Source organism: Heterocephalus glaber, unplaced genomic scaffold (assembly GCF_053883595.1).
Source record: "Heterocephalus glaber isolate CG9 unplaced genomic scaffold, H.glaber_assembly_v1.0 deba00001442, whole genome shotgun sequence".
In the NCBI taxonomy this organism is placed as follows: Eukaryota; Metazoa; Chordata; class Mammalia; order Rodentia; family Bathyergidae; genus Heterocephalus; species Heterocephalus glaber.
The window spans coordinates 3,285,831-3,309,439 of NW_028258296.1; the positions used below are offsets into that span (position 1 = coordinate 3,285,831).

A 23,609-nucleotide genomic window follows, 5' to 3' on the forward strand; every position below is an offset into this window, starting at 1 on the left:
GACCTTCCCGCCCTGCTTTTCCCAGGGAAAGACGAGGCCCTGCTGCTGTGGGGATGAACTCGAGTGGGTGGGCGAGGCGTCTCTCGTGTTCCCCATGGGACTTTTCTGCTTAGACCCAGAGGTCCGGCGAGGTGACCCCTCAGTCACCACTTATTTCTGGGAGCCTTTGTCTTCCCCGAGTCTGGCTGCGTCCATCTGCCATGGAGGATTTTTCAGAAGTAATTGCTCTTGGCTTCTCTCTCTGGGAGACAGCCCTGGCGGCCCAGCCAGCCGCTCGCTCTTTTCATGGGAGTTTTCACGGAGCCCCGCCGTGTCCTCCTTTGTTCCCAGTTCTCTGTCCGAAATGAAGTAATGGCGACCAGCCACGTCCCAGATGAATGGATGGCACAAATGGAAATGAGCAGTCTGAGCACTTACATTGTCCGCCGTTACATAGCAACACCGAACGGCGTCCTCAGAATTTACCCTGGCTCCCTCATGGACAAAGCCTTCGATCCCACTCGGAGACAGTGGTGAGTCTGAGGGGCCCCATTGTCGGGGCTGCCCTGCCCTGGGGACACGGTGCGAACACACAGCCTCTCACCTTCCGAGATCATGTCACAGAAGGCGCTCCCTGGGGGCGGGATTGTTCCCAGTCGTTCTTCGCTGTAGCATTACCAACATCTGGGTGGATTTTCTCTGCCTACAAAGTTTCTGTCTCTGCGTGGAAGTTGGGAGACTGAACTGCTTTACACCTGGCCCGGCGAGTCTTCGTGGCCTCTTTGATTCCTACCCTGTGCGTGGCATGACCTCCTTAGTGGACAGACTGCAGCTTGCATCACGTGGTCCTGGCATCAGATTGTAGCTCATGTATGACCTGCACATAAAAGTTCAGAAATATTCTTTTACTTCTGTAACTTATTTTAGTCTGGTTTTCAAAAATAAAAGGGAGCCAGGTGCATCCATCTCTGCCTCATTCATTAGCCCCTTTCTTATTTCAGCCTGTCAAACCTCTGTACTGCAGATCTTAGTAACCCTCAGGCCCACAGTGAGTTTAGTATCTCTTTTAAAAAGAAGGAATTTCACCTTCCCTTAACCTCTTGTGCTGATGCTACAGTCAGATACAAAAAGTAAGAGACCTTGAATTTCCATATCACAGACGCACAGTTTAGGATGACTGTTTGGAGTCACCGGGTCACCTTCCCTGGGCACTGCCTGCAGTCGTGTGCCCCTCCAGCCTGGCTGTGTCCCCTCTAGGTATCTCCATGCAGTGGCGAACCCAGGGTTGATTTCGCTGACTGGCCCTTACCTGGATGTCGGAGGAGCCGGCTATGTCGTGACTATCAGCCACACAATTCATTCCTCCAGGTAAAATTTTATCTGATTTTCTTAGTCATTGCAGATCCATCAGGGATATTTTTCAAACTCAAGTAGAATAGGAGGCGCCAAGCTTCCTCCTGCAGCCTGTGGATGGGGGCAAATGTGGCTCAGGTTATCCCACAAGCTGAGCCTGGTGCTTGTGAACTGTGTGGCAGCTGGGAGGAGGGGAGGACCCACCCTGGCGACCGGAGATCGTTCGCAGAAGGCCTCTTTCAGCTGAGGGAAGACGCAGCAGCAGGAGCCTGGGAGCTTTGGCTGCCTGAGTTCTTCCAAGCCAAGAGCATCTGTGATGAAGAAAGAGATACCACTCTTGTATATGGGCCTAAGTCTTTAGAATTACGTGAGTTGTTCCTTTTTTAATTTGTCCTGGAAACTGTCTCTTGACAAATAAACAGGCTTTTTGGAAATTGATTTTCCCCGGAACGCCGTATGACGTCACTCTCACTGTAATACAGTTGAGTGCGTTATATTCCCGCACTTTGAGGCTTCGGCGGTCACACTGCCCAGGTGTGACTCACTGCCCTGCTGGCCCCTGAGTGCTGAGGGGCTGTGTTGAGTAGAATTCCTCTGGTGTGGGGCGCTGGGGCAGGAGCTGGGGGGTATGCAGGAGAAGCGGCCTGCGTGGCCTGCGTCTCCATGGAAACGGGGTCTTGCAGGCAGCGGAATGCTGATTCCTTGGCAGGGCCTGGTGTCTAGGCCTGTGGTATAATAGTTGGCTTACAGAAAAGCTCGGCTCATCCCGAAGAGACCCTCCCTGACAGCCCACTATGGGGCGTACACTCGGTGAGGCTGCCCTGCCCTGCTTGGGTTCTAATCCGTTGAGGAAGAGAGAATGAGGCTGTTTCTTGGCATGAACCTCATCCCCGGGTCTTGGAGGGCGATGCCAGGGACCAGAGCTGGGCTCCTTTTTTTGCCAGTTTTAATTTTCTTATGAGCCCGTGCTTGCTGTGTGTGATGATCCCACTCCCCGTGGGGAGTCGGTGCGTGGACACCGCGCGTCTTCATTCTTCTTAGGCCCCTTGCTCTCCCTCCCTCCATGTCTTGGTCTCCTTCCGTTTTCCAAAAGACCCATCTCCTTTTCCTGTGATCTTTTATTCTGCTTTTTATTTATACTTTGACTTTCAATATAATGAAAAGCGAGGGAAATAGGAACCCTGGTTACCTTCGTCTCCCGCGCCCTTGTCTCCGCCACCAGGAGCTGTTTCCCTCCCGCGCACACTTGGGGTTCAGGGGGCCGGGGGTGGATTTGCACACTTGTGTAGGGACATGCGTGTGTTTTTCTTAGGGTCTGGGTGAGTCGCAGAATTCTTGTTCATTCACAGATGTTTCTGGTGTCAGTCACATGAAGCAGAATAAGTCTTCAAATCGGAAAACCTTGGTGTCGGACCCACTTTCCGGTTACCTTTCCATTGCGTCTTTGACTTGCATGGGTTTAACAAAAGCAGGGTGGCAGTGTGACCCCTGGACTCTTGAGTCAACCCCTAGCCTGTGCTCCCCAGAACAGGTATCTGCTTCTGTCCTGCTCGATATCAGTTCCTGGCCTCGGCCTTTGACCACTTTGCTGAGCTGAGTGCGACGTTACCGTTGAAAGCTTAAAGCTGTCCATTTTGCATTCAGTGGAGTTGAGGCCTCGAGCCCTCTACCTCTTCCGGTTCTCAGAGCAGCAGTGGTTTTGATGGTGGACTGAGGGGTAGCTCTTACTGCTTGTCAAATGACTTCTGGTGAGTTAGGGCTGTGTGGCAGCTCGGGACCCAGCCCCTCCGAAGACAAGTCTCGCTGGTTGTTTGCAGGACTGTAAGCGAGACTTTTCTCGTTTGTTTCCTCACCAAGGAAAGAGGGCTGTGGAGCTATTTGAAATGATTATCTGAGGGACTAAAACAATAAACGTGAAGCTCTTAGAACAATACCTGGTACATGGTAAGGGCCCAGTCAGGCTTGCTTTTATCATTTTTGTGTCCCAGGAGCCCTCTGGGCCTCATATGTAAAGCAGAGGTATCCGTGTCCTTGTGGAATCAGCTTGACAGGAATCGGAGATGAGTCACGTGAAATGGAACCGTGTCACCTCCCAAGTACATGGCAGTTATTTTTGTTGTCGAGCTGTTCCTGCTTTACACAGGGGTTTGCAGAGGTCTGAAGAGAGAGCTTATGCTGATGTTCAGCTCGAGTTAGGGGGGCTTTCTAACCCGGTCCTCACTGACCTGTTGCTCACAGTGGCTCTGTCACGACCCTTCTGGAAGCTTCGCGTTCTTGGAGAGCTAATGCTGCTGGTGATGCTGAGCAGGCATTAATTAAAGGGATGGTCACATGTTCTGGTGTTTTATTTTTGGCAGTGAAAATCTCTTAACAGGAGGGCCAGGGATTTATTGGCTCAGTGTTTGCACCACCTGCGTCACAAGCACAAGGTCCTGAGTTCGATCCCTGGTACCAAAAAGAAAATCTCTAACAGGTATTGCAGGCAGCCTGGTCTGATGGAAATGTAGGTTTGGTTGGATTTTTCCATGAAATTCTTTATCAGTTGCTGTGGCAATCATACAGCTATCTGAAATGCAGATGAAAATGTGAGTGGACCCACAGGGCACGCTGCCTCCTGTCCCCTCGGCAGAGTGACCATTCTGGGGCAGAGAACAGCCATGTCCAGGGAGTTCAGAAACAGAATTAACTTCTTCCAGATGTCTGAGGTGTGTTTTCCACGGAGGCAGCTATAGTGCCGTAGAAAGAGCCAGGTCCAGGTTCTGCTCTCCGTGCCACAAAGGTGATCTGGTCATCTCTCTTAAACCTGGCAACTATTCTAAGGCTGATTGTTTTCCTTCCCAAATTAAGAGCTATGATTCCTTCTCAGCACCATCATAGGAAATTAAATGCATAGAACTTCGTGGAAACCCTACACGCCTCGCAGCTGGGAAAGTGTGCATTGGAGTTGGAGACACTGCGTCCCGTCCCTGCGTCACTGGTTACCCGCAGTGTGACACCGGCCAAGGCCTCATCTTCCCAATCCTTGTAGGGCGGCGGGAGTGATACTTAAGGATTTGGTGTTTTCTGTAGACAGACGTCCAACAGGCAGAAGCCAACAAGTGGTGGCTCTTAAGACCCACGTGGGGAGACATGGGTCACAGAGAGCCAGAGTTCCCCATGGAAGAGAGTCGATTCCTGCAATGCATGGCTGGCTGTCTCTTGAAGAGCATTTTCTCTAAAAGAGGGACAGATTCATCCCCTGCCAGGCCGGGGTCCCGCCTCGCTGCTGTTCTCCACTGAGTGACTCCCTCCTGGGCTTGCTGGGGTTGTGGGCAGCTTGCGAAGCACTGGAAACACATGTCTCACTTAGTCCCAGTAACAGGTTTATGAAGCAGGTGCCCTGCCTCACTGACGCACTGTGCTTTGCGGAGTCCGCCCTCAAGTTGTGGAAAGAAAACTAGACGAAGTCTTGGGTGGCCTTTGCCAGTCAGCTGGGCTTTGTGAGATCAGCGGTCCCGGATCTCAAAAGCAGGGAATGGGGGTGGCTCGGGTCCTTGTCCCAGAGAACTGCTGGAAGTTGTAGTAGCGAGGCTTCCACTGCCCGCTCTGGTAACTTGTCTCCAGATTTCTGCCAAACAATCCAGCCACTTTCTGAGTGACCAGCACAGGTGACCGGCTAGTTCCACAGCTGCCCATGTTTGGGGCTGGTCCTGTCGGGAAGCCATACTTTGGTTTTGGTGTTTTTGCTCACAAAACCCCGAGTGAACATTAAATCAGTCATTGAAGCCAGGCCTGTAATCCCAGCACTCTGGGAAGCTGAGGGAAGAAGATTGCAGATTCGAGCCCAGCCCAGGCAGTGTACCGAGATGCCATCTCAAAATGTTATGGGGGTTAAGCTCAGTTTGAAGGGTTAAGTCTGGGTTCAGGCCCCACCCCACCACCAATCACAAATGTAGCTTAGTCTGTGGGCGTGAGAAAGGGGGAGGAGCTGCGGGAATGACTCTGGGACCATACAGGTCCCTGTGACTGAACTTGCCTTTACCCATGAATAAGCCCTGCCTCTTGTTCTCTTTCCACGTGAAGCACGCAGCTGTCTTCCGGGCACACTGTGGCGGTGATGGGCATTGATTTCACACTTAGATACTTCTACAAGGTTCTCATGGACCTCTTGCCGGTCTGTAACCAAGATGGAGGCAACAAAATAAGGTAAGCCCCCAGAGGTCACCGATGCCCATCCACGGACAAAGTGAGAGGTAGTAGATGTCGAGCAACTCCAGCCAAATGGCAGCCACAGAGCCACAGTCAGGACACAAAACTGAAACTGGGTGTGGCGGTGCATGTCTGTTATCCCAGAACTCAGGAGGCTGAGGCAGGAGGACTGCAAGTTCGAGGACAGTCTGGGCTACAAACTTCAAGGCTGACTTGGAGAAGTGAGAGCCTTCCTCAGAACATGAAGGAAGGAGGGCTGGGGATTTAGTTCAGTGGTTCCGGCACCTGCCTCACAAGCGCAAGGTCCCGAGTTCGATCTCCGGTACCAAAAAAAAAAAAAAGCGAAGTATGGAAGAACATAAAGGAAAGAAGGGAAGGGGGAAATTAATTGAGTTTATGGCCTGAGTATTCTATTTAGGTTTGGGAGGATTTTCTTTCCCTTTATTAAGATGCATGCTGTTTATGATTTGGAAAAATACAGCACATAACAAGGGCCGTGGCTGGCACCTGGCATCAAAAACCCTGTTTCCCTAGAAGTCAGTAATTAGAGGCTTCTGATATCTTTGGTAATAGAACGACCAGAGGGTACTCTTGGGTAGTACTTTTGATGTTAACTTAGTCATTAAGCCAGAGTGTGTGAGATTTCAGCAGCTCAGATGGCTCCTTTCACATTTCCCCAGAAAGAGGCTCATGGAACTAAAAGTCTTTGCCTCCTGCATTTCAGAAGCCGGAGTCTAATCAAAGCAAGGGCGTTCCCTTGATTTAACACAGCCTGCTTTTAAAACTAGCTTCCCTGGTTCCATCTCATGGTCCTCACTTCGTGTCACTGCTGAATTCCACATTGGCCCTCAGTGGGGACGCCAGGGTCCTGGTAACGGGAGAGGACATTAAAGCAGGAGAAAGACTGGATGAAAGCCGTGTTAGTGTGTCCATCAAATCTATGTCTCTGGCCCTGGTGTTGTATTTGGTGTGTGTTTACCATGGAAGGAAGAACTTTATTTCTCTTAAACTTTACGCCCATAAATACTCAAGTCTACTTCCCGGTTTTCCTTCCTCTGAAAAAGAAGACTTTCTGCTTACACATCCTTGCCAAAGATTTTAGGGTCTGCCGGAGACCCCTGTACTCAGGGTCCAGTCCGCACCTGCCCAGTATACGACACAGGCCTGAGAAATAAACACACTGAGAGACAGAACTAGGAGAGAAAGCGGGGCCAGGGCGACCAATGCTGGTGCAGCCGACAAAGGCGCTGGCCAGGCCCAGGCACTGACTCATTGGCCATCAATTGGGGTAAAGGCGAGCTATGTGCGGTTTCTATGGAAATTAATGTAAAAAAGGCTCATGAAGGACAAGACAAAGCATTCTCAATTTAGGAACGGAATAGACAAAATATGTGGTTGTAACTAGAACATTGCCCTTCTGGTCTGAAGGTTGTAGTTGTGGGAACGGAATGTGGGTGCGAGTTACCCTGACCTCTGCACGTAGGCTTCGGGCAGACTCACTCCTGTAAACGAGCCGACTGTGGGGTTAGCTCTTCACAGCCTGACTTGGGCATAATCAGTGTTAGTCCTCTGCAAGGGTCCATGTGCTTGGGTGGGCTGGGGACACAGTGGACCACGCGGGGGACCACAGCGGTCGGTGGCCCTGCCACGTGAACTGGATCCCCCACCCCGTGAAGTGTGTTTTCATGGCCACCACTGCAAGGCCGTGCTGCGTGAAAACTGCAGCTCATGGCATCGCCTACTCGCAGATGCTTCATCATGGAGGACAGGGGCTACCTGGTGGCACACCCGACTCTCATCGACCCCAAGGGACACGCGCCAGTGGAGCAGCAGCACATCACACACAAGGTACCCGCTGGGTGCACAGCCGCGGGTGTCATGCCTGCAGCCCACGCAGCTGGCTGCCACATGGCCTTCACCCCTCTTCTCTTTGGCCTTGTCAGGAGCCCCTGGTGGCCAACGACATCCTGAACCACCCCAACTTCGTGAAGAAGAACCTGTGCAACAGCTTCAGCGACCGCACCGTGCAGAGGTTCTACAAGTTCAACACCAGCCTCGTGGTAAGTCGAGTCCCTGGCTCGCTCGGGCCCTTCCCTACAGAACCGGAAGTGGAGGGTGCTTCTGTCCCGTGTCACGCCTGCCACTTGATTGCCTCCGAATCACCGGAAGGTAGGAGGGACGGGAACTTTGTCCAGCTCCCGGTTTGATGACTATGGGCTCGAAAGCCCAGACTAGAGAGGGACCACTTTAGATTCTCACAGTTGGCCTGCGGTCTGGGCTTTGTTGAAACAAGGTCCCCCTCTCTTTGAACCGTCTGCTGACGTCGGTCCCCACACTCTTACATAAACATGTGTGGCCCTGCGCCCCTCCCGATCCCCTCGCATCCCTTGGCTGCCTCCATTCCTAAGGCCAAGGGAGGCCAGCGCGTGGTCACACCCCTGGTATGGGGACTGTCGTGGAGATCCTCTGAAAAGAATTCCTTGTTCCAGCTTAGCTACTCAGCAGAACTTGAGCTCCTGCTGAATTTACCTGGTTGTGGTTGGAGATCCTGAAGACATTCCTATTAATTTGTAAATCTTTAATTGAGAAAGATCCAAAATGGGGAACGACAGAACTACCATTTGGAAATTACTCACAGGAAGCCTTTGTTTTTATAATTTAGAATGGTGTTTGTGTGGTCACCTAATGTGTAACCAATTTCAAGGATGCACTGGGATCGATTGAAAATCCTAAACCGACTGTCACAAAGTCGGTGGCAGACAGCAGTTGTCCGGTGGAAGATGATTGAAAAAGGAATACATCCCCGGGGATGTAGCCCAGTGGTTTCACCGCCTGGTGTGCAAGTGCAAGGACCCGAGTTCGATCCCCAGTACCAAAAAATAAAAAATGAATACATGAATGGAATCAGGTCTCCAAAGCAGGGAAGTCTCCATGGCCCACTTCAGATCCACCCTGCATCCTGAGCAACGACGCTGTCTTCAAAGGGGACACTCAGGCATTTAGCAGGGAAGCTGCTAAAGTGGCCACGTGAGAATCTGGCTCATTCCATGTGTCTGCCACCATTTCTGCTACAAGGGTGGTCAAACATACAGTGAATGTTAAATTCCTTTAAGGCAAAAGACACACTGCCATTAATAGGCCTCAGACTCCTCCCCCTTGGTCTGAACACACTTATCCCCATGGTTCTCGCCACGTTCTACAGCAGCTCTGCAGTCCTCTTCCCTGAGTGTCTTTACAATGTGTGAAAAAAAAAAGACAGTGAATCCTGCTGCTGCTGAGTACCATAGCAGAAAAACAGGTGGTGCCAACAACGCTGTGCCCGCATTCGCCTTATTCTCCGGATCTGGCACAGCACGACTTCCGGCTCTCTTGCACAAAGTCAAAATGACCAAGAAAGGGTAATGTTTTGAATGGACTCGAGACATCGAGGCAGCCAGGACAGCGCAACTAAACCCTCAGGAAAGACTCCAGAGCCGCTGCAGGAAGCAGTGAGAAGGATGGGACGCATGTGTTCCAAGTGCAGGGGAGGATTTTGAGGGTAAATGGGAATGTGTCTTTTACTGCAATAACTTGTTTTTTATTTAAGTACATCACATTTTCCCATCACACCTTGTATTGTTTCTGGAGTCTCTGACAGACAAAACCAGGAATCTGGAGTAGAAGTGTTTCAGAAAGACAAGTTTTAGTTGGATGTGAATTAAAATAATTTCTTAGTGGCCTGAGATATCTCAACAGGGACTTGGACTGGAAGGAACCCATCCAGTGCCACAGCTCTCTGAGTTTGTCTGTCCCCACCTCACACATACCTAAGAGATCAACAGCACAGAAGCAAGCAGGGGGTTAAGAGATTTTCCCAGGAAAGATGACACACGCAAAAGATAGCGACACAGAACCTCGCAGCTCTGCGTTTGCATCTTTGGTTTCTGCATACAGTGAACAAATTCGTCAAGAGGCTGTCACCTTTGCTTGTTATAGGCTGAAGGATACTTGCTTTAGTTGGATTGTTTAAGTATTCTGGGAGCAGCAAATTAACCCCTTAAAGAGGCCTTGGCTTTTAAATAATTTTAGTATTCCAGAAGGGAGAAAGGCTTGTTAACCGAGGGAAAGCAGTGCGTGTTTTGTGGTTGTTTGTCTTTGAATAAATTTTAAACTGTCCCTTACTTGAAAATTATCTTTCTCTTCTTCTTAAAGTTTTCATTTTTATGGTACATTGTTACATTTTTCAAAAGCAGATTATAAGAAGCATCAGCTATAAAAATTTATGTTTGTATAAGCCCAGATAAAAGACTATAACATATACACAATTAAAGGGAATTCTCTCTGCTCAGTGAGATTACGAGTAATTTTCCCCACATTGCAGCGATGACTGGTTACTACCTCTCTCAGCGGAAACGGTTTCATTTGGCTGCTTTTGGCTGATGCTTGGGATTTGGGGCTGCGTCTACGCATCGCTGTCACCCTGACACTTCCTGCTCTGCAGGGGGACCTGACCAACCTCGTGCACGGCAGCCACTGCTCCAAGTACAGACTGGCGAGGATCCCGGGCACCAACGCATTCGTCGGCATCGTCAACGAGACGTGTGACTCACTTGCCTTCTGTGCCTGTAGCATGGTGGACCGGCTCTGCCTCAACTGCCACCGGTAGGTGGCAATGGGCCATGCGCTCCGCTCACCACCTCGCTGGTCAACAGTCTCACTGATGCAGGCCCTGCAGGCAGCCTCTGCAGAAGCACGGCATAGGGGTGTCGGAGGGAATGGAGCCCCGCTCAAAGGGAGGCTCAAAGCAGGTTGTCCTCTGTGTCCTGCTGTCCACGGGGATGGGTGGAGCCACGTGTGCATTTAATTAACCCTTTGCTCGTGACTTCTTTATTTTGACTGTCATTTGTATCTGCCAAGCCTTCTTTATTTTCCTTCCTGACACGTGTACAGTAGTCCTTATCCCTCTGCCTAGTAACTGCCTCTTGCTTGCAGGATGGAACAAAACGAATGCGAATGTCCGTGTGAGTGCCCCCTAGAGGTCAACGAGTGTACTGGCAACCTCACCCACGCGGAGAGCCGGTAAACACAGGCGCATGTGTGTGCGTAGGTGTGCACATGTGCACACAGTCCCCACGCACCTGTGCATGTGCGTGTGCCAAACTGCATGGACCCTGCTGCAGATTCACTTTGGGTTGGGATACAAAAACGACTCCTTCCAAGGAAGGACCTGTGCCCTGGCCGGTCCAGTGGTGTCAGCGGTGATGTTTAAGTGGAAATGCTGTGGAAGTGTGAAGAGCATCGCACACCCACTCAGTAAGAATATCACAGGCATTTGTGAAGCGGCTGCCACGTATCCAAGCCTTCCACTTAGCTTGTGACAGGCATGCGGGAACCTTGCACTCATGGGATGCAGCATCATTTGTTTATATTAAGACCAGGGCAATAAATTGTGGCAGATCCCTTCCCTAGAACTTACAAGAAAGAGTGTTGTGTATGAACACGGTGCATGCATGTTTGGGCGTAGAGAAATTGTCTGAAAGCACCTGCGCTCAGCTGTTCATAGTGGCTACCCGAGGACCGTAAGGTTGAGCACGGAGGTGCCAGTCGGTTTTATGTGCTCTGCAGTGTCAAATGTGAATGAATTCTCACACGGATGTTACATAAATACAGTGGCCCCTTGACTTACGAACTCAACCCGTTCTGAGTACTGGTTGTAACTCAGGTTGGTCAGTGGAGGCTCAGGCTCCTCTACACAACCTTCACAGTCTCTCCCGCACACAGGCAGATCTCAGTGTCCTGAGAGAGACACTGGCCCGGGATTTCCCAGTGAGCCCCACACAGGAAGGATGCTGTCCTGCTCCTTCCAGAGCTCTTTAAGGGTTAAATCTGTATCTGAGGCCATCTGGAAGCACAAGCAGCCAGCATTCGGGTCATAACTCAAGACTTTGTTCATAAGCTAAAACTAAAATTCTGGTCATAACCCAAGTTGTTCATCTGTCGGGCCAGTTGTGACTCAAGGGTCCACTGTAAAGGAGTTCAGAGGATGTGGGTCACTGGCACGGGCTGGTGAGTGGCAGAGCCAGGACTCAGCCCCTCACTGTGGCCCTGGCGAGGCCAGCCCTGACCCCTGGGACTCCCCTCTGCACAGGAATCCGAGCTGTGAGGTCCACCAGGAGCCGGTGACATACACAGCCATCGACCCCAGCCTGCAGGATGCCCTGCACCAGTGTGTCAACAGCAGGTGCAGCCAGAGGCTGGAGAGCGGGTGAGCAGCCAGGGGTGGCCGGGGCACCGGGCGGGGGCACACCCCACTGAGCCCCCCACTAGCAGCTCCTCTTCCTGAGGCCACACGGCCTTCCAGGTCTGGATTGGGTTTCCACAGCCCTTCGGTAAAGCAGAACGCAAGCACAGAGGAGACAGCCAGACCTCCTGGTGTGGGGGTGTTGTCATTTGAAACAGGGTTCACTGTGTAATTCAGGCTGGCCACCAACTCAGGGTGCTTCTCCTGCCTCAGCCTCCCAAGTGCTGAGATTGCAGGCGCGCACCACCACACTGGGCACGGTGTGTTCTTCGGTGGAGGGCAGAGCAGCCCTCAGACCATGCACAGAACATATCAGGCACACTGAGAGCCGGGCGGTGTGGAATCTGTCCTCGCTGTCCTCACCGTGCCCGAGCTGATTCCACCGCGTCTCCTCCCTCTCTCACAGTGACGCCCACACGCCTGAGGATGTCAGCCCCAGAGCCACAAACCTCGGGCCGTTTCCACTTGGGGTTAGGCTCTCTTGAACAGCGCGGTGCTGGTCCCCGTGGGTGCCATCCTCTAATTGCCCGGGGCAGGGTCCCTCGCTGTCCCTGGGACCCCGGAGCCCGTGCCGAGGACCCAACGCTGCGGGTCAGCACCCGCGCTCGGGAACACGTGTTCTCCCCGCAGGGACTGCTTCGGGGTGCTGGACTGCGAGTGGTGTGTGGTGGACAGCGACGGCAAGACCCAGCTGGACAGGTCCTACTGCGCCCCGCAGAAGGAGTGCTTCGGGGGCATCGTGGGGGCCAAGAGCCCGTACAGGAACGACATGGGAGCCATAGGTACGCCGGGGCCCGGAGCAGCTCTGCTGCCGAGACTGCTCCCCGCTCTGGGCCGAGTCGTGGTCGCCCCTGCTGACTCCCAAGCCCTTTGCTCATGGCCTTAGAAAACCAGGGCCGGCGGTCTGCTTCCAGGGCGGCTGGCCACCGCTGGGACAGCTGGTGCCGTCCCTCCCTGGGGTCCGTGCCTGCAGTGCCGGTTCTGAGCACAGGCGCAGGGCCAGCAACTGCACGTGACCGGCAATGTCCCTTTTCCCGCTGCCACTGCCCCCTCTGCTCCCCTCACGCTTCCCCAGCGGGACCCTTGAGCCCCACGGCAGGGCCCAGGGCCTTGGGAGGCGCGGACGTCAGAGCTGCCCACAGTGGGACTGCAGTTTGGGCAGGGGACAGGGACGCCCCTGGTATTGGGCGCCAGGGAGCTGGGACCGTCACTAGATGCTTTCCAGTGTCTTCCCACAGCCAGCGCCCAGTCCTAACTTCTTCCTGCCATCAGGAGATGCTGCTCCTCACCGTCCGGTGGGATGGACATAGCTAGGTCACTGTGCGGGCCGCCGTGCAGCTCGGCAGTTCCTGCTCCAGTCAGATCCCGAGCCGGCTGGGGCTGCAGCTCTGGCCACCCGCACCCGCACACCATCCGAGGATGCAGATACAGAGCATCCCCGCTGGGTCCAAATCGGGGAGAGCCCGGGACCAGCTCCACCGTGGTTCTGATGTCTGCCGCCTGGGCTGGGCAGTGTGTCCCGTGTCCCAGAGGGAACCCGAGCCCCACAGTCGGTCTGACGCAGAATTAGGGCTCCTGGCACCCCACATTTCAGCAGGTGGGCGACTGACACCGGAGCTGGGTTCCCTTCTCCAAGAGGCATTTGTGCCCCGGGCACAAGCGTGCTGGAGCACGGAGCGCCTTGTGTTGGTGACCTTCACCCAAGCACGTGCAGCTTTCCCCGCTGTTGGGGGCCAGGGCCTGCATGAAGCCCCCAGCGCCGCCCCCAGGTCTTTGTCCTGGCCCACCCAGGCCCCGCCCACTGCTCCCCTCAGGCCCTAAGGGACGTCTGTCTTTTCGCTCAAGGTGACGAGGTGATCACGCTGAACATGATCAAGAGCGCGCCCGTGGGGCCCGTGGCCGGGGGCATCATGGGCTGCATCATGGTGCTGGTCCTGGCCGTGTACGCCTACCGCCACCAGATCCACCGCCGCAGCCACCAGCACATGTCGCCTCTGGCGGCCCAAGGTGTGTGCAGAGCGGACACTCACGCCTCACCTGGCCTGGCAGCAGCCACCACTCGGTCATCCCCAGGCAACAAGGACACTGGCCAGTTGTTTAAACCTCTAAGAAATAAGAGTAACTGGGCCTTGTTGTACACGCCTGTAATCCCAGCACTCAGGAGGCTGAGGCAGGAGGATCAGCCTGAACTACATATCAAGACCTTGTCTCAGAAAACAAACAAAAATGAAAAAAAGAAAGATCAGATCAGGCTGCCTCCTCAGCTTCACTGGTGTCATCCCAGGAGGCGCCAGAGCCTCTGTTTACCATGTAAATCCACAAGCCCCTCCTGATCCTGAAACCTCCGGGTGTCTTCCTTCAGCCAGCATCTCCCCGCCCCAGGCCCTGTCCTACGCCAGCCAGGGCCGGGCACTGCCCTCACCGGCCCAAAAGCCAGGCCAGCCCAAGGTGGCCCAGTCGTCCCTGCCAGGGCTGCAGTCCTGTCCCTGTGTGCACACGCACGCATGCGCGTGTGAGTGACAGGCTGGAGTCGAGGACAGAGTGAGTCCCATGTGCTCCTGACCTCGGCGAGCTGTCTGCACTTGGCAGCAGCTGGCCGTCCTCCCGGAAGCTGGGCAGCTCCAGGCTGACCCTGAGACCCAGCCAGGCCAGCTTCCTCCGCGTGGCCTTGGGGCGGGGATGGTGACAGCCCCATGCCCTGCCCGGTGTTAACCAGTCCGGTCCAAGGCCCCGTTTGTGTTTCCATTTCCGTTTCTATTCTGCCCTCCTGTCTGCTCCTCTCCCCCTTCAGAACTTGGCAGCAGGTGCTCTTGGTTTTCCTCTTCCTTTCTCCTTGGAGTCTGCTTCCTCCTCTAAAATCAGGAAGGAGTGCCAGCTGGGAGTCACCTGTTTCTGGTCCTGTTGGGTTTGGGCCTTGTGGGGGCCCAGGCTGACACCCGCCCCAAGCTGCACCGCAGCCCCACTGGCTCCCGTGGGCCACTGTCACCTGTGTCCAACAGCCTCGGCGGGGTGATCGGGCGGGCGGTCTGTGTGATGAGATAACCACGCTTCTCTCCAACGGTGGCAGAAATGTCAGTGCGTATGTCCAACCTGGAGAACGACAGAGATGAAAGAGACGATGACAGTCACGAGGACCGAGGGATCAGTGAGTAGCAGCTGCCCGTGCGGTCCGCAGGGGCTGGGCCCCAGGAGGTGCTGTGTCCTTCTGGCTCCTATTAAAATTTAAGAAGCCTTGGCACGGCGGCGGGCTTTTCCCTCCCTTTCTCCTTGGGAACAGTGCTTTGCTTTGCTTTAGAAAATCACAAGATTTTGTAAATGTAGTTTTGATTTTGCTTTAAGCGCTTTGGCCCAAAGCACTGGCCCTTCCCCGGCACCTCCCCCTCCAACCCGGTGTCTCCCAGGAGGAAGATGTGCAAACGCCTGCCCCTTGTCCAGCGGACTCAGCTCAGGGAAGAGCCCTGCTTCCCCACAGGGCTGGCAGCAGGGCTGGGAATGGGCTGTGGAGGGTGACGACTTGCTATCCTTGGTCCCGCAGTCAGCAACACACGCTTCATAGCCGCCGTCATGGAGCGCCACGCACACAGCCCCGAGAGGAGGCGGCGCTACTGGGGCCGGTCGGGGACAGAAAGTGACCACGGTAAGACAGCCGCTGCCCTGCAGGTGGACGAGGGTCAGGCCACTGGGAGGGTGCCCCCCACCCCCTCTGCCCCTGCTTGGGCTTCCATTATCCATGGTTCCCCAGAAGGTGCACCCAGACCTGAGCCAGGTGGCCTTGGGATGTGCGGGTGCTTGCAGGTCTTCTCCATAGAGGTTCACTCAGCCTCTTCGGCTCCCACCTGCCACCCTGCTTGTCCCCCATAAAGCAGCATCCGCTTAGGTCCTGCCACCCTGAGTGAGCATCAGACCTCTCCAGCTGGTGCGTTAGCACTGGGAGGCTGAAGCAGGAGGCTTCCCAGTGCAACTTAGCAAAACACTGTTCCAAAATCAAAGCAGCTAGGGGTGGAGCTCAAGGTCATAGCACCCCTGGATTGGAACCCCCCCATATTAGGGGGCTCTTCCCCAGCTGCGTACTTTTGGGGACCAACAAGAGCACACACGTTGCCCCGTCATTTTCTGCCCTTGTCTCTGCCCTGTCCAGGAGGCACAGGGAAGATTGACCATCAAAGCAACTCTGCTGAGCTGTGAAGGTTGATGGGGGAAAGGGGATTAAACAGGGTCTCGCTATGTAGTCCAGGCTGGCCTTGAACTCACTATGTAACCCAGGCTGGCTGAGAACTCCCAGTGATCCTCCTGCCTCAGCCTCCTGAGAGCTGGGATTACAGGTTGAGAACTTAGGAGCCCAGAATGTCAGACGTGAAGGCAGCAGAGAGTACCGAGCACGGCGGGATGCCCAGGCCAAGAAAGGCTGTGACTGAGAAGTCCCTGGGCCGACCGGTGGAGTAGCCGAGCCCCAGCTCCTCACCTGCTCGGGGTCACAGAGCCCCGCAGATGTGTCCTGGCCACGCCCATCATCACCTCTGCCCCACAGACCTTATTTTTTAAGCTAGCAATCTCAGGTTCCAGAAACAGGTCTCGTTTTCCAGTGCACAAATAAGGGACTTGGGCCTCTTGTACTCTGCTCTTCCACCTCAGTCCCAGTGCCCCGAGCCTTCTCCCCATGGCACAGTTGGCTTCCTTCTGGAAAACTGGAGAAGCCCAGGCTTGTGGTGAATCGGAGGCTCAGCTCGCTTAGAGCGACATTGTTCCCACCAGCTAAGCAGCCTCGCGTTTCCATGGAGAGCCCGGGCAGAACTTGAATTTGTTGGTTTCTTGACTTCCTGGCTTTTTCCCAATAAACCCCTTTGAACCTGCATGAACTCCTTCTGCCGGGAGTGCTGTGCCTCCCCTGTGCATGATAAAACAGGCCAGGACTACTGACGTTCACATTCAGAGAGGAACTGACTCCTCTCTCTTCCCCGCTGCAGTGACACCAAACTGGGGCTCCAAGTGGGGCTCCCCACTTCAGGGAGCCCTTCCTGAGGTCTCCGTACAGTGGCACCCAAAGCAAGGTTGAAATGAAAGAATCGGGCAGTGTCTGAAAACCAAGGCAGGGGCTCAGGGCTGGGATTCGTTCTTCACCATGATTGGATCCCTGTAGTCCCCAAGGAATGAAATAGCTCTCACACGGAGGGACGCCGAAGGAAGTGAGAGCCACTGGCGTTCCATGCCAGGTGCGCTGTGGAGCCGCCTGTGTGCAGCACTCCATGCCGAAAGTAAGCCACATGCACACGCTCCTCACAGAAAGCCGCCCCGTCCTCTGGGGTGGATCCGTGGGATGCAGGCTGTCGTTCCTGCCAGGCAGGGCAGCACGGGGAGGAGCTCAGGAGACCTGCTCAAGCCCAGCCGAGAGAATGCCAGCTCCTCTCCCTTCTGTGTTTTGTCTTTTAACAAGCTGTCAAGGTCTTTGTGAGTTACTTTGGACTTTAGTGTCCTGATACTTAAAAGTAAGATTGAGGGCTGGGGATTTAGCTCAGTGGTTTCTGCCACCTGCTGCGTAAGCGCAAGGACCCGAGTTTGATCCTTGGTACAAAAATAAAGTAAGATTGAGAAGCTGGTTGTGGTAGGTGAGGCACACCTATAATCCCAGCGTTCTGGGAGGCTGAGGCAGGGGTATAGGTCAGTGTGAAGGTACCACGTTTGATCCCCAGTAGTATCGCCAAAAAAGGATTAAAAATTTCTCCGTGGTGAAGTCATGAGGATTAAATGAAATAATGCAGAGCCCAGGGTAACCTCTTCGGCTTCCTGCCTCTCTGCCCTGGAGGAATTTACAGTCTAGGAGGAAACCATAATGAGTGCATGGATTCCTGAGCCCATGAAAGGAGGACTGCAGCAGCTTGCCTGGTGGAGCAGATAGAAGGGGATGGGGTCGCCTCTATCAGGAGTGGATCCTGGCAGCCCCTGGGGCTGGCATCACGCTGCCCAGGTGGACTCCCTGCCTGCCCGTGACGCACAAAAGCAAACAAGCGTGCACACAGCAGGCCCAGGCTGCTGTGTCCCCAGAATTAAAGTGGAATGTAGCCAAGCTAATGTGCAGCCTTCAGGCTGCAGTTTTACTTATCTTTAGAAATATTTAAGGTAGCCAGTAGAGTTTTGTACTTAAAGGAATCTAATTTTAACTTTGGTATCTTAGAAGAAAAACTTCTTGGACTGGGACTGTAGCTTTGTGGTGGAGAGCTTGCCTAGAATGCACAAGGCCCTGGGTTCCAGCCCTGGCACTGCAAGAAATAAAGTAAGGAAAAGCTACTCTTCAAACTTGTCGTTTTTAAGTTGACAAGCATCAACGCGCATTCCTCTGTGCCTGGTGGAGAATATTTGGAGCACACCTCAGAAACCCGGGCAGGCGGGAGGGAGCTCGGTGGGTGAGGAGAGGACTTACCCAGCACGAATGACCCCAGCACTGCACAAGAACACAGAAACTCTCTGCAAATGTATGCTGAGCAACATTTTTCCTTCGAAGAAGGGAATTTCCCTAGTTCTCGGCCAATTCCGAAGAACTTCAGCCATTTGTTAAAGGTGCCAGACCTTCCTGCAGGTGCTCGCTGTGGCCAGTAGATGGCGCCTGAGTCCTGGGAGGGACCTTGCCGTTTGCCGGTTTCCTGGCAACCGTCAGATAAATAAAAAAATAAGCAGAAAGCCAAAGCATAAATGCCTAATCCGAGGGAGCTCTGTGCTCCTTTATGGACGCCCGGCCTCTCTCCTGGAGCCTGTGTCTCCCTTAGACTGTCCCCATACGCCTTTGGCAGTGTCAGCATACCTCTGCGTTTTAATAGTGCATCCTCCCCAGAGTCAGGCCGCTGATGTCTCCACTGAGCAGACGGCCAGTGTGCAGCGTGAGAAAATGCATCTGTCTTTCTCCTGCTCCTCTCCAACTGGCCACCCCCCATTCCCTCTGCCTTCAGATTTGCAGATCTTGAAGTCAGAAATTGCAGAGGGATTGAGCAATAGGTTTGCGGTGAGGAAGTGAAGTGAAAGCTGCAGAATGAGGGTTCCCTTCGGGGTAGCCCTGCTGGGGTTCACATCTGAGACCAGTAACAAGAAGCGAGGGGCCCCAGGCTCCCTTGGAGACAGCTGCACCATCATGGCCCCAGAGCAGCCGCAGGCCTGGGGAGCCCACTCAGGCACCTGGGCGGAGCCCTGTGACCGACCACTTGCATGGCTTCCTCAGCAGATAAGATGAGGGGACATCACGCCAGTGAAGCCACTAATAACACAGTTCACTGACAGCCAGCCACAGTGGCACAGGCCTGGAATCCCGGCACTCCAGTGGCCCAGGCAGGAGGATCACGAGTTCGAACCTAGCCTGGGCACCTTGGTCACTTAGCAGAACTCTGTCTCCAGTGGCTGCACTGCACGCAGTTCGTGGCTACTGAGGACCAAGAGCCTGGTGACCAACTTCGCCTTCGAGACTCAGCACTGCCAATGCCGGGAGGCGTCTTCTGGCTCCCGTCTCTTCACCCCCGGTGATGGCGTCACTACTTCCCAGCCCCTAGACCTGGAAACTGACCTTATCTGAGGATGTCGCAGCCCGGCACACTGCACGGCACGCCAGGCTCCGTCACTGACCTCCGAGCCACAGCATAGGGGCGGCCTCTCTCTCCGTGCTCCTGCGTGGGCTGGCCTCGTTCCTCCATTCTCCCTACCCACCAAACTCCTATTCATCCACAGGAGCCCAGCTGAAATAAGAATCGGTGGTGCTTCTTCGCTCCTGCAGCCGGAATTAGCTCTTCCTTCTCTGTCCCTCGATTATGCCTTTGCCATGAAACCCGTGAGACCAAGCCCCGCGCTGAGCGTCCACCTCGAGTCCGCGGTCTGGGCATCACAGAAGGGGCAGTGCTCTCTGTTTTCCCGATGTCCTCTCCCGTCCCTGTGCCCTGCAGCAGCGAGTCCTCGAGGGCTGTGCTGGTTCAGCTCCTCCCTCCGGTGCCTCTGCCCTCCAGGACCGGGTGTGCGCCCTGGTGTCTCACCCCTGCAAGGTTCCCACGGGTTCCTGAAGTACCTGTTGCGTTGCCCGGCTGCTGAGCGGTGGTCGGGTGGGTCGGGCCCCCCTGTCCTCACCCCGGCCCTCGCCTGTGCATCGGCGTCACGCCTTCCCGGGTGCGCCAGGGCCGTGAGCACAGAGGCCATGTCAGCTGCTGCCATTCCCCACACAGGTGGGGATTCTGGGACTGAAAACCGCGCAGGGCCGGGCACCTCCCCGTGAGCAGTGCGTTCCTCAGAACCCAGAGGAGGCGAGTCTGCCGCCAGGGATGCCCACCCTCTCACGTCCTCCCAGCGGAGGGGGCGCCACACGGGCCCCTGACGTCACACGGCAGCTGGGCACGTGGTGGCCGTCACCTCCGCCCCCGTCCTTCCTGGCGTTCCGGTGGGCGCTCCACGCAGCGGCCCCATCAGACCCGGATCCTGCTCAGGGCTTTCTCTTGAAGCTGCCTGTTGACAACCCTGGATTTCTTCTCAGACCCTAGAGAAAGTCTTCATTGTGACTTCAGGAACACGGGCAGAGGACAGCTCCCCAGTGGCCGTCCTGGCTCTGAGGAAAACCGACTAGGAAGGATGGCTTCCAGTTTGTTGTGTTGGCTTGGGGATCTGGAGTGAGGGTTTTGGTTTCTTTTGTTCTGAATCCTTTCTCAACCGTCTAACATGAGTATACACCCAGGCGTGGTGACACACACCTGTAATCCCAGCAGTGGGGAGGCTGAGACAGGAGGATCACTGTGAATTCAAGGCCAGCCGGAACTACAATAGTGAGACACTGTCTCAAAAAACAAAACACAAAAAATTCAGCAGTCATGATGTAGTAGTTTTTAGGGAAAACCTGTTGACTCTAGATCTCTTTAAAAATGAGCTTCTTGGGCCAGGGATTTGGCTCAGTGGTTTCAACCCCTGTTGCGCAAGCGCAAGGACCTGAGTTGGATCCCTGGTACCAAAAAAAAAAAAAAAAACGCGTTTCTTGGCACCCGCTGACAGCGTGCGAATGTGTGCTCTGCGCGTGTCAGTCAGACGCACCCCGGGATGCCTGACCTCCGCGCTCAGCGCCCCTCCACACCCATGCCCTCACCGGAACACTTTGTCCTCTCCCTAGGCTACAGCACCATGAGCCCCCAGGAGGACAGCGAGAATCCGCCCTGCAGCAGTGACCCCTTGTCCGCCGGTGTGGACGTCGGCAACCACGATGAAGAGCTGGACATGGACGCCCCGCCGCAGACCGCAGCGCTGCTGAGCCACAAGCCCCACCACTGCCGCCCGCACCACGCGCCCCTGCACCACAGCCACCACCTGCAGGCGGCCGTGACAGTTCACAGCGTGGACGCCGAGTGCTGACCTCGGCGGGCGCGGGGTCAGGCCGCCGCGGGAGACCCCGAACCCGTGCCAGCGCATGTGCTGGGGACTCACTTCTGCCTGTGCACACGTGCTGTCGGGGAGAGGACAGAGCCCCGCGGGGGAGGGCGCCGAGCTGGCCTATCGGGCCCCTCAGACAGAGCCGGGGCTAGGTGAGGATGAGGCAGGCAGTGTCCAGGAGCCAGCGCGGCCCTCAACCAGAAGAGGGCACGAGTCCCAGCCCAAGAGCAGCACTGGCCGGTGACCGCCGGAGCCGTGTGTCCCTCCACCGCTGTGTGGGACTCACACCCAGCCGCGACGACGATGCATCTCAGAATTTCTAAGTAAAGGATTATTTTTCTACTATTTATTGAACTTTTCAAACACTCGGACTTCGGGGCAAAGGCAAGGAAACAGGCGAGATGTCCACAGCGGTGCCGCTGTTGTGTGTGCCGAGCAGGCCTGTGCTTCGGGTTTCCGCTTCTTATTTAAGTCGTCCTCAGCCGCTGCTCCACAGAGTGGAGATGCAGAAAGCTCGCTGTCTGACTTGTCCTGAGTTCCCCGGAAACGATCCATAACGCAGTGCTGTTCTCGGAGCCGGGCCGAGGGAGGAGTCCCAGCAGTCTGAAGAGATGTCCCGCTTCTTTGTCCTTTGTCCACACTTCCCATTCTCGCCCTCTTAGGTTTCAGCAAAATGTAAACCCCAGCCCCAGCCTTCCCCTAAGGGGGGTTGGATTTATTCTCCTTGTTTTAAAGACGAGGCGTTTTAAAATGTCCCGTTTCTGAGGATTGAACACAAAAGGGAAGGTGTTTTAAAATTGTTAAATTTGGGTTCTTAATTAAAGATTTCTTTTGAAATCATAGTGAAAAGCTGCTGCCAGGTATCCAGGAAGTCATCCACCAAACTGCTTCCGGCTCAGGCAAGGACCAACCACATCTGGCTGCCGCGCCCTGGCACTGATTTTAAAGTAGTTTCTGATTACAGTGATGTGCTCTATATTCACATCTTGTGACTCAAATATGTTATAAAGACATTCTTGCACCGTGCGTGTGGTAAACCTCCATTTATATGTAGTTGGGGAAAAAAATTCACTGAATAATGTTTTAATGATAGGGTATTATGATATAATGTAAAAAACTGGTCCTTGAGCAGTACAGGACGTGATCTATATATGTGCTCTCCGGAAACCCCTCCTACTGTGTATAAAACTGCAGTCTAGTGGAATAAACTGTATGCAGCAGTCAGTTGCAGTGTGAGTTCTCAGAGGCCGCTTCTCTGTTTGCACCGAAGCCAGGATCTCTCCATGCCATGGGCCAGTGCCATTGCAAAGTGAGCATTTAAGATGTGTGGAACACAGCGCCCCCTTCCTGCACGGCTGAATATGTGTTGTTGATGTTAAATAGTCGTTTCTACCCTGGAAGGGTTGGAAGGGTTCCCTGTCGTCCCAGAACCAGAAACTCCGTGGACACCATGGTTTTTGCCCTGAAGGTAAGCATCTCTGTGTTACAAAGCTAACTGATTGTTTAAATTATTTTTATTTTTTGGTCTTTTGAGACAGGACCACACTCAGTAGCCCAGCCTGACCTTGAACTTGTGGCAATCCTCCCGCCTCAGGCTTCTGGGTCCTGGGATCACAGGTGTGCACCACCACACTGGCTCTAAAGCTAAGCTCTTAGTTGAGGAGAGTGGGAGGATCGGAGTGGAAATAGTACTTAAAAGAAGCACAAAGCTCGGAAGAGTTTAGAAACAAAATATGTGCAGTCCACTGAGACCCAGGAAGAGAAATTCACTTGCGTCTTTTGCAAAACTCTATCCTGCACTCCAGAGGGAAGTAACTGAATGCTTACACCTGAGCAAGGAATTAGACCTGAGTTGGAAAGACCCAGTGGAGCGTTCACAGGTTTGTGAAGTTTGGGTTGGAGTTTTGATCTAGCCAAGCTTAGTGATGTGCCTGTCAATCCCAGCACTCGGAGAGGCTGAGGCAGGAGGGTGGAAAGTTGAAGCCCAGCCTGGGCAAATTAGCAAATCAGCAAGACTCTCTGGGGCCTGTAAGGGCCCTGGGCCCAATCCCCAGCACCAGCAGAAAATAAAAATAAAGTGACGCGTGTCTTCTTGGGAAAGCGCTCCGTGTCAGTGTAAACATTGAGCAGCAGACAATGGTGTTTCCTTATTGTTGCCCTGGGAAACCGAGGTGGGCAGTACTGTCCCCTTGCTGCTGGATAGCAGTATGTGAGAAACACTGGCCACAGGGCCCCTGGAGCAGCCCGGCGGTGGGCGGTGTCCTCCCGTCTCCAGCCACCCCACACCCCACGCCTGCAGCGCTGTCGCCTGTCAGAGCTCGGGGTCGCAGGCCACGCCGCAGAGAACAGGAGTTTCCCCGTCGGTGCAGGCCGGGGTCCTCACCAGGTATGTCCCACACTTTGCAGATAGGTCTAACCCTGAACTTTGGAGCTG

At 54.4% G+C, this 23,609-nt stretch overlaps 1 protein-coding gene across 3 annotated transcripts in view; it reads left to right on the plus strand.

The window, feature by feature from the left end:
• Cachd1 (cache domain containing 1) overlaps positions 1–22,399 on the plus strand; it is a 174,720-nt gene extending 152,321 nt beyond the window's left edge. For 2 of the 3 annotated variants that reach the window (XM_013071000.3, XM_087212846.1), the window contains exons 15-27: positions 331–512; positions 1,237–1,347; positions 5,395–5,517; positions 7,269–7,368; positions 7,464–7,580; positions 10,001–10,161; positions 10,492–10,578; positions 11,648–11,764; positions 12,431–12,582; positions 13,646–13,807; positions 14,868–14,945; positions 15,336–15,437; positions 20,919–22,399. In XM_013071000.3, coding sequence (XP_012926454.2) covers positions 331–512; positions 1,237–1,347; positions 5,395–5,517; positions 7,269–7,368; positions 7,464–7,580; positions 10,001–10,161; positions 10,492–10,578; positions 11,648–11,764; positions 12,431–12,582; positions 13,646–13,807; positions 14,868–14,945; positions 15,336–15,437; positions 20,919–21,157 — 1,731 coding nt within the window. In that variant the 3' untranslated portion in view covers positions 21,158–22,399. Of the gene's footprint in view, positions 1–330; positions 513–1,236; positions 1,348–5,394; positions 5,518–7,268; positions 7,369–7,463; positions 7,581–10,000; positions 10,162–10,491; positions 10,579–11,647; positions 11,765–12,430; positions 12,583–13,645; positions 13,808–14,867; positions 14,946–15,335; positions 15,438–15,938; positions 16,651–20,918 lie in introns of those variants that run through there. The other variant, XM_021255596.2, reaches the window with a different exon arrangement.
• The last annotated feature ends 1,210 nt before the right edge of the window (positions 22,400–23,609 follow it).